Below are 17927 nucleotides of genomic sequence, written 5' to 3'. Positions count from 1 at the left end.
CCTTTAGGTCCACGTTGGGAAGCAGCCAGAACCTTTGCAAAGTTTCGTCATTTGCAAATTATCAAAGATGTGGCTCCTCACCCCCCAAAATGGATTTGAATGTGTGCCTGGAAGTTAAACACACACACAGCCCAATGCCTAAATTATAGAGATGTATCATTTGGGTGCTTTGCAGCCCCTGTGCTAAGAAATGATATGACGAGAAATGGTTGTCATGTAGCACCTTTGCAATACTTTATTATCCCATAATGAGAAAGTGGCTTTAAGTTATTGGTAATAAAAAGCACTGCTGATGGGAAGGAGCAACGTCATTAGGTAGCTCCCAGGTATTCCAAATGATCCCCTTTCTGGCAACGGGTCATGATCTGCTCCCTGTCTCCATTTTCACTTCACTGTGTTATCTCTTTGGAAGTCAGGAAATCCCAGCAGATGGAACAGGTCGTCCATCATCTCCATTTCTCTTTCTCTCTCTCACACCATCAATAGTTGAAGAGGGAGGAAAAGTCATTTAAAAGTTCACGGAGCCTTGCTTTGGTTCAGCTTTGGTTCAGACTGCCTTAAGGAGATCCACCAAAAAATATAGAAAGATGGACAGCTAAACAGTTTTTTTAAAAATATATTATGTATACATTCAAACTGCCAATCAGGAAACATTCCTCTGAAAGATTAGCTCTCTTTTTATTTGCCTGAATAGTAAAACAAAAAAAGAGGAGAGACAGAGAGAAAGAGGCATGAAATACTTAGTGCATTTGTAATGCACAGCAGATGGGAATTATACATATTTATGGACACTGTTAACCACATCTCTCCCACATTACTCTGATGGAGTGCATGCATAGACTTGGCAAAAAATTATTATAAAAAAAATTAAACAGCCCATTAGTACAATTTATGAACAGGGCTTCCACTAAGGGAGCTGTATCGAGAGGTCTATAGTCAGTACGGTGCAGCCCAGCTGATACCATCTGTTTGGTGTATTCACTGAAGAAGATTATATTACAATCCTTAGTAATGCCACAAATGCTACAGCTAAACTGGATGAGACTTCGGCTTCATTCCACTGCAGCAATATGGGTTTATCGTGAGTGATTTTCCACAGCTGGAGGTGGAGACTTGATTTCATGGAATCACAAGAAATAAAATTCTGAAAGCTTGAAATATTAACCTAAAGGGGGACAAAAACAACAAAACAAAAAATATCTAATTCCTCTGCATTAAATCTCTCCTGCATGATGCATTTGGCCGAACCCTCTAGACAAGGTCAGATTTCAGTGCTAAATGTTTCTGAGAGGGATTGAACCAAGGATGGTTCCAACTGTGTAGCTGCCTGTTAGTGCTCATTTCATGACTATCATTTCACCTCTGGCAGTCTTGTCCCTTTCCGTTCACTTTTATAGAATTCTAAATGATGGTGCCATTGAATTGGGGAGAAGAGCATTATGGCACAGCTCCTGAAATTGCTTTTATTCTGGCAAGCGCGTTTCCGACTTGAAGGGAAAAGCAGAAGACGCAGACTGTAAATCCACTGAAATGCATTTGATGCACTCCCTGTCTCAAGATGCCATGACTTAGCTAGGGACCATTTGAAAGCATAAATAGGCACTCTCTTTTTGCATATATCTCTAGTGCAGCGGTTCTCAACCTGTGGGTCCCCAGATGTTGTTGGACTGCAACTCCCATCATCCCTGAGCTTTGGCCTTGCTAGCTAGGGGTGAAGGGAGTTGCTGTTCAACAACTGGGGACCCACAGGTTGAGAAAGGCTGCTCTAGTGGGATAGAGAACCACTTGTGTGATTGGGAACTGTGTTCACCCTTCTCCTTCTTCCACCAAACTCAGAAGTTCACGTATGTGGCCTGGGAAAGGACATTCACTTTGGTGTTCCCTAACCTGTGGCATTCCTTTCCACACAGAGGCACATTTGGCACCTTCATTGTACAGTGGTACCTCGGGTTAAGTACTTAATTCATTCCGCAGGTCCGTTCTTAACCTGAAACTGTTCTTAACCTGAAGCACCACTTTGGGGCCTCCCACTGCTGCTGCGCTGCCGCAGTGCGATTTCTGTTCTCATCCTAAAGCAAAGTTCTTAACCCGAGGTACTATTTCTGGGTTAGCGGAGTCTGTAACCTGAAGAGTATGTAACCTGAGGTACCACTGTATAGCACCCATCATATGCTGAAGACACAACTCTTTTACCCATCAGCCTTTGATACTTGAGATATGTATTGTTGGGACCCACCCTATTCTTATTCTGAATTGCTTAAAAAACCTGATTTTAATGTTGTATTATTATGGGTGCCACGTCACTCTAGGATGGAGAACAGCAGGCCAAAGATGATTTTGTATGCGAGAGTTGGGAAGCTGGAGACACAGAGGTACGTCAAGCTGGACCATGTGCAGAGGAGGGCGACCAAGACGTTTAAGTGTCCAGAAACCAAGCCTTAAGAGGAATAAGGGAAGACTGAGAGATATGATAGCCATCTTGAAATATCTAAAGGGCTGCCACAGAGAAGATGGAGCAAGCTTGCATCCTCCTGCTAGGGAGGGCAGGAATCAATGGAGTTAGAAGAAAGGAGATTCCTACTAAACATCAGGAAGAACTTTCTGACAGTAAGAGCTGTTCAACAGTGGATTGGACTTCCTCGGGAGGTGCTGGACTGTCCTTGCTTGGGAAACCTAATGTGGAAGCAATATCTGTTTGAATGTTAATGATGTGACACCCTGCCCATCCCACCCCCACAAACATCCTATGTTCAAATTATGCAATGCATATATAAACCCACAGTCTCCACTGATCTTCAGTACAGTGGTACCTCGGGTTAAGAACTTAATTCATTCCGGAGGTCCGTTCTTAACCTGAAACTGTTCTTAACCTGAGGTACCACTTTAGCTTATGGGGCCTCCCGCTGCACAATTTTTGTTCTCATCCTGAAGCAAAGTTCTTAACGTGAGGTACTATTTCTGGGTTAGTGGAGTCTGTAACCTGAAGCATCTGTAACCTGAGGTACCACTGTACATGGAAACTGAACCTGAGTAAGCTCAGAAACCCCTGGAGTCTGTTGCCAGCTGGATCTCCAGGCTGTGTGCAACAATATTGTAACTTCCTCTTGACCTTATGGTGCAGGATGGGTAAGATAACGATAACTGTCACTGTGTTCATGTAGCTCAATAATATATCCAGCAATTTCCCTGACCATCTGTCCGGAAGCAGAGGCTGCACATGGTAACTGCTCCTTTCTTCTCTAACGTAATTCTGGAGTCCCCAACGTGGAGTCCTCAGACATCCCCATTGGTGCCCCTTGTTGGAGGCTGGCGCTGTATGCCCCACAGGCCTGTCATATGTTCCTGAAACTAGCCTGCTACCCTCAGGCACATTGGAGAACACTATCCACTTGCCAATGTTGAAGGAAAAATCAACTGCTGGGCCACTCAGCCTCTGTACATGGAAAAGTGGCAGGGAGGGAGGTCAGAGGCGCCATCTTGTTTTTTGCCTCAGGCAGCAAAGTATCTTCTGCTAGCTCTGCTGCCTGGATGCAAAGGTCTCAAACATGTTCCTGTTGGGCTGAGTCTTTGCCTCAACATCTCCCTCCACCTGGCATGTATCTGTGTGTTCTTCAGCTCCGGCTTCCTGGCTCACCTCTTGACAGCTGTTTATGGCTCAACCTTGACAAAATGGGGTTGTTTCATTGGCCTGGATTACTTACTTCTAGATGTGTGGCCTTGCTTCTGGAAACAGACCCAGAACTGCTGTTCAACCGAGTGGAAATTGTGAGGGCTCGGTATCATTGGTTGAAACTATGTTCCTTGGCGATTTGGTCCCCATTTTTCATTTAACGGGCTAGACTTCAGCCTGCCTCCCGGCATCGCAACAAAGATAGTATTACGAACAGAAATTCGCAGTGCCGTCAAAGTGGGCAGCAAAAGGCTATTCTGTCACTTTTCATTCACCTGGGGTACTACAGTTAAACTAATTAGAAAAGACTGAGGAGGCCAAGGAAGCTGAACATTCTTAGCCCTAGGAAGAAAGCTGCGGTGAGGGAAAGCCCAGAGCTGCCATAATCTGAATAGTAACCACTTGTTCTCAGTGACTGCCCTGGTCTGGCACTCGCAGAGAAAAGATTTGGGTTAAATAGGAGGATTTTTGTAATGCCGAGGCTAGCCCAGCGGCAACAGGATAAGCAACCATCTGCAGCAGTGTTTTGTTAAATAAATAAAAGAGAGATCCTCGATTCTCAAGCAGAGGCTGAAGTGTGCTTTGCTAAATGAAGCCACCTACCCCCCACCATATATGACCAGTGGTGTCATCCCAACGAATGCCCACTAGGGCTGCAATCCTGTACACATTTGCCAGAATTAAGTAAAGATGCGTTAGGATATTGTGCGTGAGGGTGGTAGGACTTGCGCTTTTTCTTTTCTGTACACTCTGTAGGCTAGATATTAAGCGGGTATTAATGCTTATTAGGAGAATCTTAGAATTGGAAGGGATACCCCAAGGGCATTCTAGTCCAACCAATCTCCAGACACGGTCTCCCATCCACTTTGGAACCATGCTGGACCCTGCTTAGCTTTGCAAATGTGCTAGCTGTTTTATTGCTGCACCACTCGGTACCATATTTAATGGCGCCAACTACTGCCTGTGTCATAGTGCCATGTGTCCGGAGGGAGATGGAGGAATAAACTGAGAGAAGCAAAGGTGTACGAAAGCCAGCACTTGAAGAGAGAGCAGTCAAATCATACTATTCGCCTAAGTTAAGAAGCTGTTCTTTTAATAGGAAACCAGTGTGCTATTGATCAGACTGAAGGGAGAAAGAATAAATTGTCTACAAGAGGCTGGCATATTATATTCCTCCATAACTAATAGTAAGAAGTTCCCCAAATCGATTATTTTATTAGTTGCAACTAGGGTCACAGCCACATCTTACGTCTAAAACACATGGCCTCCCCTTAACAAACCACAGTTCCCTTTTTCATTGATTTAGTAACAAAAAAAGTGTTATGTTTGTACAAACCACCATTCCCATGATTCTTTAGGGGAAACCATATGCTTTGAATGTGTTTTAAATAAATAGTGTGGATGTGCCTAAAATTAGCGTCATCTGCTCATTGTTCAACATTCTCAGACATCTGGGTTCCATGTGACATGTGCAGAACCCCTCTTGGAAAACAATATAATAGTCCCCGCCCCCGCAAAAAAACCCAAACTGAAACAGCAGCTTACAAACAGGAAGGCATTTATTAGAATAAAAATATATGCATTTTTTTAATTAAAAAAAGCCATTTACAAAAATACCACAGTGACGGCAAATGAGCACACAGAGGATTCTTCTTTCTATCTTTTTCTTTTAAAAAGTGCGGCTCTTCAAAAAGACAACAGTCTCATGACAGGGTTGCCAAATGCCTGGAATTTCCTGGACATACCTGGAATACTGCATTCGGAAGCACTGTCCGGGTTGAAATTGGCAAAATCCGGACATATGGCAACCCATGTCGGCAGTGTCGTTTTTGCCGATTTCCCTTAAAAACAGCTCAAAAGCGTAACCTTTGTGTCCGGATTTTTACTTTTTGAAATATGGCAACTCTATCTTGTGAAGGAGTTGGGCTGCTCAGCATTTCTCCATATGACGCCAGAAAGCTTTAGGAAAAGTCCAGGACACAAAATCTGCCTAAGAGAAGGTACAAACTGCGATAGCTCGCACATGTACATCTGTTTGGGCCCACACTTTTTAAGCTAAAATGAGTCCAGCTTCTACAAACATAGTTCAAAACCACACACCATAGGACGGTGTGATGGAAATGGTCCCTACAGTATGGGGGTGTTTGTTTATAAGTGCCCAAGCTAAAACATCAAAAAAAGGGGTGGGGTAGCAGGAAATATGAAGCCTGTGTCCTAGTAGTCCATTGTCAAAGGACCATGATTGCCAAGGAAAGCTGGGCTTCAGCCACCTGGGTTGTTTTACGAAACCCGTTCCTTGAACTACGCAGGGCCTTCTAGCTACATGTGTCTGCATGTAGCCAGTCTTTCTATATGTTAATGGATCCACTGGCAGAGCCACACCATGCATTTAAAGCCCAAAGCTTCCCTCCTGGAACCTGTAGTTTCTTAAGGGTGCTGAGTATTAAAGCTCTTTGAGGGCAAAACACTAGTTCCCAGGGTTTTTTGAGGGAAGCCATGTGCTTTAAATCTGTGCTGAATGTGCTTTAATTGTTCTCTGAAGAGACACAGATAATCTCTCTAACACGTGGAAATGCTCTGTCCCAACTATTTACCACCGCCAGTAAGCTCCATTGATCATGTGCCTTGTCAGGTAGGATGAGATGAGATGATAAGGTAACTTGGAAAGAAGGGCCATAGCTCCATCTTAATGCCTCTGATTTGGTCTACAGCAGTCTTCCCAACCTGGTGCTGTCTAGACATTTTGGATTCTGACACCCATTGGTCCCAGTCCACATGACCAATAGTCAGGGAAGATGAGACTTGTAGTCTAACAGCTGGACAGCATCGTTGAGGAAGACTGGTCTATAGCATCTCCCATTCAAGATCTCGGGTGCTAAACTGAGAAGGATGCCTGCCTGAGATTTGTTGAGCTGGTGACTAGAAGGCCCAGGGCAAGGTGCAGCATAGTTTTGATTCAACATAAAACACATCTCTAGCTCTTCTAGGTGATGCAGGGAAAGAAACGAGGTTCTATCTCTGGAAGGCAGCAAAGACGATCTTCTCCCTGGGCTAAACAATGATCATGACCTTTTTCTGAGCCAACAACACACTCAAGTTAGCACGAATAGAAAAGTTACAGAAATCAAGTGGTTTACTTTTGACACACACACACAAAAGCATTTTGTTGCCTGGTGCATTGTACAGAAGGAGCAAAGTTGGAGCACCCAATGAGTTGACTTATGTTGCAGAATTGCAAGTAGAAACTGGTGTTACTGCAATTTAAAGCACAATTGATATTCCCGCGGATTGGAGCACTGGTCACACTTAAAAGTCCATTCATTTCAGTGGATCATGCATAGAAACATTGCTCCATGGTTTGCATTCCTAGACAGTCATAGGTACCAGACTTTGTGTGATGATCTGTAGCTCATCAATTTGCTTGACTGGTACTATATCGTATTATGTAAATAAGCTGTACACATAATGGTTCCTCTGCCAAAAAACACTATGGAGCAGTGTCAGTTCATAAGAAAGATTTATGCATGGTTCAGGTTCACTGACTACAGAATGCTATCTGTTTTTCTGACACCTTAAAAAATAACAAATATATTGTCATGTCAGCTTCAATGGGCCAGAGGTTATTTCATCAGATCCATGCTTATGCCACAATATATGTGCTAGTCTTTAAGGTGTCATAAGATTCTTGGTTGTTTTAATACTGGAAAAACATTTCAAACAGCCATTTGTACAGATATCTGCATGTAAGATCAGCTCACTGTGAAGTCGCACACACACATAAAAGTGTTACGTTTTGGGGTAAGTTTTTGAGATGCTTTGGAGATGAAAAACCATCATCATGTGAAGCTAAAGGTTTCTTCACATATTAGGATTCTGAGATATTTCTTCCTAGGAGTTTCTAAGCTCACCCATCCAGATACTGGCCAGACTGAAAGTTATTAAGCTTCAGAGACAGAACTAAATCTGGCACTAATGATATTATGTGTATAGTGGCTAGAATTCTTAGCACCCTTCCTAAACTACAATTCCCAGGATTCTTGGGGGGGGGGCAGGGAGCCGTGGAAGTTAAATTGTCATAAATATTATTTTTATATATTAGTTTGCTGTGAAAAGGCACCCCCAGATAATCAGTATTTTCACAATTTACTTTGCATTTATGTCTAAAAGTTAAAAACCCTGATAATTCAAACACAAATCCATGGGTATCCATGTAACTTGAGAAAAATACAATATTCAGTTCAAAATTCAACGCCCCCCCCCCCCCGGCAGCACCATAAAGAGGTCAATTCCAGCAAAATCCCAATAGCATGGATGGAATGAATGAGAACCCTTTTTATTATCTGAAACTAACAGGATCAAGCCTTAGCAGAAGGGAAAGCTTAGCACAATAAGCTCCCCCCACCCCCCAAAAAATCTCTCCACTTTTATGAAAGCATTTTTCCTTTTTATAAAGCTGGGCATGAAAATTATATGGATGTGGAACGTCACCTTCCTTTAAATAGTGCAATTATGACATTTCCTATTATATACAGATCACACAATGGTTAGGCTCTGCTTATGGAGCTATGAGGCAGATGCATGTGCGAGGCAATGCCAAGCCTGTGCTCTTTTACTCTTATTGGAGTTGACAAAGGCTTTTCGTTTTGAGAAAAATAGACATGCACCCCAAGTAGCAACTGGGGTTGCAGGAAAACGATGGCTTCAAGGGGCAGAAGCACTAGGCAAGTGGGTGGGAAGAAGACCAGTTTGCTGCCTTTTCCTCCTCTAGAAATTAGCTATGCCTTTTTTGGAACCAATCTACACTAATTCCAGGAGGAGACATTGATCAATGGCTTGTGAAAAAGAGAAAGATTGCGGGTAAATGCTTTGTTACTGCCGCCTGCTCACGGTTACCCCCGTCTTTTCCTTCTGAAAAACACAAAACCCTGCTGTGTAGTACAATCGGCCTAATGGTGACATTTTCACACATTTTCAGCAGGAAATGAGGCTCCGGGCATCAAAATGCACGGCTGAGCTTGTAAAAGCCATATAGCAAAGCTGGAGCAAGAGAGTCATGTTTGAAAAAGCGTTGCCTTTCCTTCCTGATTGAATGGCACATTAACGAGTAAACAAACAAACTCCTGTGTTGCAAAATATGAGTCAGCATTATCAAAAGCAACACGATGGCCAGAAACAGTAACAATGTGAAAAACTTTATGGAATAATTCAAAACATCAAAACTAACAAACTGAAGTCTCTGAAAGTCCTTAAATGAATCACAGTGCCAGACTTTACCCGGCGGAGAGCAAGCTGTGAAGCTTTGTATAATCAGCAAATGTCCAATTCTGATGTCCAACTCTGAACTCTGCTGAACAGTGTTTCCAGATAACAACTACTGTTTCGTTGAATTCTTCATCAGCCAATTAGTTCAACACTCGTAAGTAGAAAGATATGTAATTTCTTCATTAACCAATCTTTTTTCGAATAGATATACTGAAAAATACTCTGGAACAGTGCTCATGTGATTATGTAGTCACTGTTGACTACGGTTTGTTAGTTTTGATGTTTTGAATTATTCCATAAAGTTTTTCACATTGTTATTGTTTCTGGCCATTGTGTTGCTTTTGATATTGCTGAATGACACATTAGACAGGGGCCGCTTCCTGTGTAAAGTGTGGGTGGGGTGTCCGTCTGCCAATTTGCTGCTTAATTGTGGGGAGGGCAGAGTAGGAAAGGGTATCTCGTTGTGGCAGAGAAAGCGCTTCCCTTGACTCCCCACCACCTCCAGTGAGACTAGTACCCCGATTTGAGATGTTGGAGAGCTGTCGCCACCAAGCAAATGGTTTGACTCCTACTCTCACCGCCCTCAGCCAGCATGCCCAATGGTCGGGAATGATGGTAGTTGGAGTCCAGCTACATTTGGAGCCCCCCCCCATCCTGCATCTCTGCTGTAAGGCACTCTCCTATGTTCAAGTCAACGATCGCTTCAGGACAAATCAAATGTTGTGGAGCCTCTAAAGCACAGACCCTACGGGGAGACTTCCACTAACTTGTCCTGCCTTGAGGGTGGATTGATTTCTATGCTAGGCACAGGGATGAGAGGGAATACTCTAACTCTCCTCTATCACATTCTAATGCACATTCCAAGAACCAGATAGTTACAAAAAGCAGCAAAAAGAAGTAAGATCCTATCCATATCACAGTCAAAGTGCAAGATAAACACTACATTCTTTTAAACTGCTTTTTAATTGTATTTTTTAAAAAAATGTTTTTAACTGTTTTATGGGGTTATTCAGCTGTTTATGTTTATATTTTGTTTATGTATTTTGTGTTTTTATATTGTAATTTTACCTTGTGAACCACCCTGAGACCTGTGGGTATAGGGTAGTATATAAATTTAATTAATAATAATTATAATAATAATATCAGCCTGTTCATTTGCCTGCATTGGATTCCCTGTACATATCTGCATTTACAGTGGTACCTCTGGTTACGGACGCTTCAGGTTATGAGCTCCACTAACGCGGAAGTAGCTGCTCCTGGTTGTGAACTTTGCCCCAGGATGCGAACGGAAATCATGTGCTGGAGGCTCCATTAGCGAAAGCGCGCCTCAGGATAAGAACAGTTTCAGGTTAAGAACGGACCTCCAGAACGAATTAAGTTCATAACCAGGGGTACCACTGTAGTTCCTTGTAACCTATAGCTATCAGGTTTAAATAAAAGGCTGGCTTACAATATCCTTAAACTCCACAAGACATTCTGCACTGGAGGCTCGAGGCAGAAAATAGGCTTTTCCCCCACCACCATTCCCTGGGAGTTGAAGTCAGTTTGAAAGAGGAAACCCGGCATGTTTTGTTTGTTTGCTCATTAATATATGCATTTACACGAACACTTTGCCCTAGTATAGGCATTCTTCGTACACATTACTTGTCTGAAGAACCGCATTGCGAAAATTCGGCAAAGTACGAATTCCGAAGGGGGGCGGTGCTTCTGTTAGTGCATTTCCAGAAAGTGCAAATTAAGTAAGTTTAAGTGCAAACTGACTCAAATTCTCCGCCCTCTGCCCCCATCACTACTTGGAAGCGACCCCACCACCTTCCCCACTCCTTGACAATCCAGCCTCACCAGCAGTATGTGTGAATGCCTTATGGGAAGACAGCCTGGAAAAATATACGACTAGCCAATCCTTGTGCAATTTCCGAAGCAGAAAAAGTAACAATGGGTTGCTTGTGGATCCCCTTGTGCAATTACGGTGGTGCCGTTTAGACTACAGGTCAGCTCAGCTTTTCCAAGATAAGTCTTATTCTTTGGAGACCCCTGATAATACTTTAGTAAACACATGCCCATGTTTTAAACTAAACAGAACTGAGGCAGGTTTTTATTTTTTTTACTTTTTAAGGAGGGATATCGAATGCTAGATTTTTTAAGGAGGGATATCGAATGCTAGATTTTTTAAGGAGGGATATCGAATGCTAGATTTCTTTCTCTCTCAGAAATGAAGACCACAACATGAACTGCATGGAGTAATGGCAGAAAATGAGTGGATCTGCTTGCCTCTTAGCCTTACACAAATATAACAGATCTAAAAAAAAAAAAAGCTAACTTCTTTGTTCCACAGAAAAGGGGAAAAATCACATGGAAGAGAGAGCTAGTGTAATATTTTGGAAAACACCATGATTCTGCAGAGAGCAGGGATTAAAGGCGATAACGGCTGCTAAAGTGATCATAGTCTATCAGCAAACAAACCATTTCTAGGTTCTGAGCAGGGATGCTGAGACAAAAGCTGAGCAGCTGCAGTAGCAGCTGGGTTAAAGCAAGAAAGTGGAATGTCTCGGAGCAGACTGATACGTCGAATACCAAGCTGGACTTGTCTGCCACCTTAGGTGACCCCTGCACGGGCTAATGAGTCTTCTTCCCAACCACACTGTGCCGGTTTGAGCAATGAACAAGTCAGCCTCCAGTGGACACTCGGGTAGTCAACAGCATAAGAACATCCCGTGCAGTTGGGCTGCTAACATCCCTGTGAAGCAGCCTCCTTATTTGCAAAATGGTAATAGTCTTAATCCACAGCGGCAATATATTTTAAGCACAGTTAAGCGATATCAGTAGACCTTTCCTCTGAATAATTTTTATGGGACCAGAGTGCAAAAAGGCAGTGAAGGATGCCAGAGCAGGAATAGGCGTGGAAAGAGAGAGGAAGAGAGAGGAAGAGAGAAATCATCTTCCAGATCACCAGGGTAAGTGGTGCACCCTCCTTGCTCTAGCAAGCGACTAAGTTGTTAGTGAAGTTTTTTCTGTTGTTTGGGACAGATTAGCATAGAGGAAGTCAGAGAATGGGGGGGGGCAGAAATAAACAAGCAGAGGTTGGACACATCTTTCCTTTCCTTTGATGGAGTTCCTTCTTCACACTGGCCGTTCAAATGGTAACACTTCTTTGCAAGATTGTTTAAAAGCTAAAGGCTGAAATTCAGCTGGCTGAAGGCCTTTTGTTAAAGCCTAACATGCTTTACAGGGGGACGCGGGTGGCGCTGTGGGATAAACCACAGAGCCTAGGACTTGCCGATCAGAAGATCGGTGGTTCGAATCCCCACGACAGGGTGAGCTCCAACTTGGAACTGATAAGCATCAGAGAGTTCAATCAAGTTTACTCGCAGGTAACTATGCAGAGGGTTGCAGCCAAGCCATGCGGCTGTGATCAGGGACGGGAACCAATTCTCGGAGTGGTTTAGCAATCAGTCCCCCTTCCCTGGGAACTCCAGGGGAATAGGAGTCTCCTAACAACTGTCAGCACCCATAACAAACTATAGTATAGGATTCTTTGGGGGAAACAATGACTGTTAAAGTGGTACGATCCTTTTTATTTTATTGTATAGCGCAAATGGGGCCTAACTTGCAAAGAGAAAAGGGCTGGATTGGGCAATATGAGAGGTTGAGGAGTAGAGGGTGATGACTAGACTCTGTTAAGTCCAGTGATGATTTCTCTATGGATGGGTCATCTAGGCCAATGCCCTGCAATTCAGGGACTGGGAAGGAACCCCCACAGCAGCCCACTGGGGAGTGGCCACGTAGTGCTGAATATTGCAGGGTAGAGAGTGAGTGAATGAAAAACTGGATAGAAGGGGAAACCAAAGTTAGCATCCTGGAAGAGGAAGTCTTACAGGGCAAAGTTTTCGAGACCCTGGATGTGCTGTCATATTCAGCAGAAAATTAATTCCATGCTGAGAGGAGGTTGGTGGGGGTGGCGAGACCCCAGGCTGCCAAAATGTGTTTCCAATTTAGTTTCCCCTTCTCCTACATTTTTTTTTGGGGGGGGGAATATCATAACATTTGAAATGTTGAAATGACGTTGCCGCTATTTTGCTCTGACCTCTGCACATGGAAAGAATGTCTGCTATGTTGCCTACAATCACCCTAAGCTTCTGCCTCCTCCTCCTCCAGAAACATCTCTCCTGCCGAGGTTGGCAGGATCTTTTGCCGATTGGTAAGAAGTGAAACGATAGAGAGGGGTCAATCGGACTCAAGTATTTCAAGTTATATTAAGGGTGCGAGAGAGAAAGCGTTGATAACAGGAGAGTAGCAGGAACGGGGGAGAGAGACGAGATGGTGCAGCAAGGTTCAGGGGCCTCATCTTGCATATAAAATGGCTGAACATAGGAAGTCTGTGCAGGATCAGGCCAAAGACCCATTCAATTCTCATAGTGGCCAACCAGGTACCTATGGGAAGCTCATAAGCAGGACCTGACTGCAACAGGACTCTCTGTGCTGGCATTCCCAGAAGCTGGCATTCACTCGGGGGCACACTGAGTTTCCCAGTGCCACAGAATTCCCAGGATAATCTCTTACCTTCTCACACTTTGGGTAGAACTGGCGGTGAGAAGTTCAATGGTTGCCACTAAAAAAAGGCAGCTCCATGTGGAGTTCCCTTCCTCCGTCCATAGAATGTAATTATGAAAAGTGGTATGATATCACTATCTTGCCACAGCCAATCGTGTGGAACAGGTACAGGGTTACGACTGCTAGCTGATTAATTGGTTAGATTAACGGACTAATTCCTTTTTGAACAACTAAATAAGAATGATAATAATGCTCCAATTAACTGGGTAGCAGTGCTTTTTTAAAAAAATCTTTTAAATGCATGTACATATAAAAACAGAAGAAAGAAAGCATCACCTGTAAAAGAGGTATTTCCCATTTTCTCTCACACGGAGGAGAAAAGATAGGGCCTGCCTGTGGTGTGCGGTGAATTTTTTTGTAGGAGAACAGAGTCAGCTTACAGGGGGATGTTGCAGGTGTGAGCTTCGTGCCGCCCTCCCTAAGATGGGCAGAAGCTTCCCAGGCTTCGGGAAGGAGGCATCAAGCCTCTGACAGGATGCTGGATCCCAGCTGCCTCCTTCCCAAGGTTGGGCGGGCTTTGAGAGGGTGGATAGAGGGCTTTTGGAGCCTTTAAGGGACTAGCCTAGTTCCCCTAGTCCACTGGCCGCATGTTGCTGGTGCCTGCTGTAAAAGCAGATGTTCACCCTCTAAAGCAGGCATAGGCAAACTCTGTCCTCCAGATGTTTTGGGACTACAACTCCCATCATCCCTAGCTAACAGGACCAGTGGTCAGGGATGATGGGCATTGTAGTCCCAAAACATCTGGAGGGCAGAGTTTGCCTATGCCTGCTCTAAAGATACAGGCAAAATGTGTTTGCTGTTTCGCTTTAGTTCTTACTCATTTCCAAATGCATGCAAACTGGATAGATTTAAGTACTTAATCAACAACTACAATTAATCAACCAGGATCGCTTCAAGCAGGTGGCAGCTGTAGTTTTCATGAAATTCACGGGTCAAGGAACCCTCCCCACAACAACCTCACATTTGTCCCCCTTTGTGCTTATGCCTTAGCTTTTGGTTTCTAGGCTTACACAAGGATTTAGTTGAAACATCTACTGTTACTCAGCGAAGACAAAGGCATAAAATAAGAACAGCAATAAAAATGGCAGGGTTAAAAATGGAAACAGTGATTTCAAGATATCTTTCATTGAGACACATATATAAAAATCATATATACAGTATAAATATAGCCATATATTTTAAAAAATATAATTTTAGCTCTAAGTATGAATACTTCATTTCTATGGACTGAGCCTATATGGACAATGCAGGTCATTTGACCAAGTTTCCAGTTTACACGGGTCCCTTAGTGAGTTGCCTTGGATTCTGGGGGACCTGCAGGAGGCGAGACACCTCAGAGAAAAGCCACTCAGATAACTTAATCTGTCACCTCATCTGCACCTTCAGGCGTAGAGGACTTTTAAGTTGGCGGTGGGCCGTTGTATCTCAGCACCAGGTTGAAGGAGCGGGCGTAATTGTTGGCGAGCTTGCAGCTGTGCGTCTCCTCTACGAGAGGCAGCAGGAAGGCGAGGAGAAGGAGGAGGAGCAGGAGCAGCTGGAGAGGCAAGGCGGCGCAGCAGACGCGGCGCAGGAAGGAACATGCCCCGGCTGGTTGTCCCTGAAAGACACAAACCAAATGGAGCATTAATGTCAGGTGCTGGGCAGATGAAGAGGAGGAGTGGAGACCACCTCCCCAGGAGCCCTCCAGAGAGGAGGAAGGGGCAGATGGTATTGATCTACAGGACTGGTCCGACACAGGGCACACCCCAGAGCAGAGGTAGTCAAACTAAGGCCCACGGGCCGGATACGGCCCACTGGGCTCGTTAATCCAGCCCGCGAACCTTGCGGACCCTGCCACTCGCTCGGTCAATCTCTGCGCTAAACAGGCGCGGGGCAGAGGCCTTGCATGGAGACTGACTTCTGTGACGCGGCTGGCATGGCTTCCGATCAAAAGCCGCGGATGCCTCTGGGCGGGCAGCGATGCTGGCAGGCTTCTGATTGGCTGCAGGAAGCTCCTGCAAAATTCAGAGAAGTGTGAATTTCAAAGGATAGCCGCATTTTCATCCTCATCTAGTTTAGGAAAGTGCAAATCAGAAAAGCACACTTTCAATATGAACTGAATCAATTTCCTTCCCCCCCCCCACCCCCACAACAGCAGAGAGGACTATAAGTGTTTGGAGAACAGGAAGTAAAAGTTAATCACTCATTCTGTTCACTCTCTCCCCTACAATTTTTAATGCATCAAAAACTAGTACTGCAGGTGAAACTACACAGAATGTTAAATGCGTCTTTGAACCTGAAGTGACATTTCAGAGAAGGGGTTTTCATTATGACCACAGCAGGGAAAGAAAGTACCCATTTTCTCATCCCTGACTTCTGGGTTCCCAATAATTATTTGCTCTTCCCAGCTAATACAATTTGCATTTTATAATCTAATCTGCAAGTTTATCATTTATTTGTTTATTAAATTTGTATTTAATTATACCCACAGGTCTCAGGGCGATTAAAACATAAAATCGCAACATCAAAATGCAAAATGCATAGCGCACACACACACACACACACACACACACACACACACACACACACACAAAGGGCACTGCATGTCAATCAGCCAAAGGCCTGGTAAAAGAGAAATGTTTTTGCCTGGTGCCTAAAGGTGTATAATGAAGGCACCAGCCCAGGGGTCAGCAACCTTTTTCAGCCATGTCCTGGTCCACCGTCCCTCAGACCATGTGGTGGGCTGGACTATATTTTGAAAAATATATATGAACAAATTCCTATGCCCCACAAATAACCCAAAGATGCATTTTAAATAAAAGGACACATTCTACTCATGTAAAAACATGCTGATTCCCAGACTGTCCGTGGGCCGGATTGAGAAGGCGATTGGGCCGCATCCAGCCCACGGGCTTTAGGTTGCCTACCCCTGCACCAGCTGAACCTCCCTGGGGAGAGCATCCCACAAGTGGGGAGCCACTGTAGAAAAGGCCCGTTCTTGTGTTGCCACCCTGTGGACCTCTCATGGAGAAGGCACATGAAGAAGGGCCTGAGAAGATGATCTCAGGGTCCGGACAGGCTCATATGGAAAGAGGTGGTCCTTAGACATGAAGAGGCATTTAACCAGTGGAGGCTCTTCCATTACGTCAAATGGGGCTACCAGCCTCCCTCTGCCTTGAGCTTGCCCCCATTTGCCTGCCTTCTTACTTCCAACCAGTCTAAGGAGTCGCACTGGCTGTCTCCTTCACCTTCCTCATTATCCATGTTGCCTTTCTGGAACTCAGTGGAGAGGATTCTGTCATTGGATCTTGCCCCACATCATGTCGGGCTCCTGGCTTTCTGTCTCACAAGTCCCAATAGGCCACAACTGCATTTAACATCAAACTTGGCTTTGTCCCTGAGCCATTAGCATGAGGTGATTTGATTCTTGGCACACCATCTGATAGTTTTCAGACCATGAAGCCATTATGTGTGCCCTCTACAAGAGCTAGCAATGCTTCTATGCAGGAACGGACCACACCCTCAAGAGACACGAGGTGGTGAGCAAAAGGGGCTGGAGGTTTCTGGGTACCATAAAAAAGGCTTCCATGAGCCAACGTTTGGGGTTGACCTATGTGTGACAATCTGCCAGACGCTAAAATCTCTAAGAAAATGCTTAGTGTTGCAAACGATTTTTTCCAGACAATTTCTCAGCCTCGGTTTCCTCGAGGGACAACACAGTTGCTTTTAGTATTAATTTTGAGATTTCCACGCGCCAGTTACAATTTTTCCAACCTGTCTTGTGTGCCAGACAGGAACTTGGTGGCTGCTGGAGAGAAATGGCCGCCTTTGGTTGGGTATTCAGTTACAACGAACTGCAAGTTTCACACACTTTCCCTCATGGCCAAAGCTCTGCTTCATGTTTGTATAGGTTTGCCGAGTTGAGGGGCAGCCGCCATTTTGGGATATACAGCATCTGAATCTAGCCATGGGCCTTCTCTGTTTAATCTCTGGACGGCAGCAGAAAGCTCCGGGTCCCCACCCCTTGCACCTCACTTTACAACCAGGCTGACTTATTTTCATTGCTCCCTGTACAAGCCTCATATTTTACAAGATGCCAGAGAATAAAAAGGGAAGTGGAACAGATGGTGAAATTTGAGTTCAACGTATAGCAGTAGCCTTTACAACTGGATCTGCTGCTCCGAAATGGCTCATTATAAGAAGGGCAAGGGAGCAAAGTGGGCCAGGAATCCAATTCTGGCCTTACAAAAAGGTTTGGTTTCCTTCTGAGAACACCAGAGCGGCAGAGAACACCAGACCAGCACAATGCATTATGGGGGAATAACAGCCTGGGTGTCTACATTAAAAATAACCATGTCCCATGTTTGCCAAGTCTCGCCCTGGGAGAGTGAATTTTTCATTTATT

The 17927-nt window shown here is 44.4% G+C and overlaps 1 protein-coding gene and 1 long non-coding RNA gene across 3 annotated transcripts in view; one reads left to right on the top strand and one right to left on the bottom strand.

Moving 5' to 3' along the window:
• Positions 1 to 17927, top strand: part of LOC309373108 — a 161133-nt gene that overhangs the window by 120257 nt on the left and 22949 nt on the right. The gene's annotated exons all lie outside the window — the stretch shown is intronic.
• Positions 12879 to 17927, bottom strand: part of SYNE3 (spectrin repeat containing nuclear envelope family member 3) — an 89476-nt gene continuing 84427 nt past the window's right edge. For both annotated transcript variants that reach the window (XM_081909975.1, XM_081909976.1), the window contains exon 19: positions 12879 to 15140. In XM_081909975.1, the coding sequence (XP_081766101.1) occupies positions 14943 to 15140 (198 nt within the window). In that variant the 3' untranslated portion in view covers positions 12879 to 14942. The remainder of the gene's footprint in view (positions 15141 to 17927) is intronic.

Source organism: Podarcis melisellensis, assembly GCF_964234715.1.
Source record: "Podarcis melisellensis genome assembly, chromosome: 1".
Classification (NCBI taxonomy): domain Eukaryota; kingdom Metazoa; phylum Chordata; class Lepidosauria; order Squamata; family Lacertidae; genus Podarcis; species Podarcis melisellensis.
The sequence above is the reverse complement of the archived record's forward strand: the minus strand, read 5'-3'. Positions and strand labels throughout refer to the sequence as shown.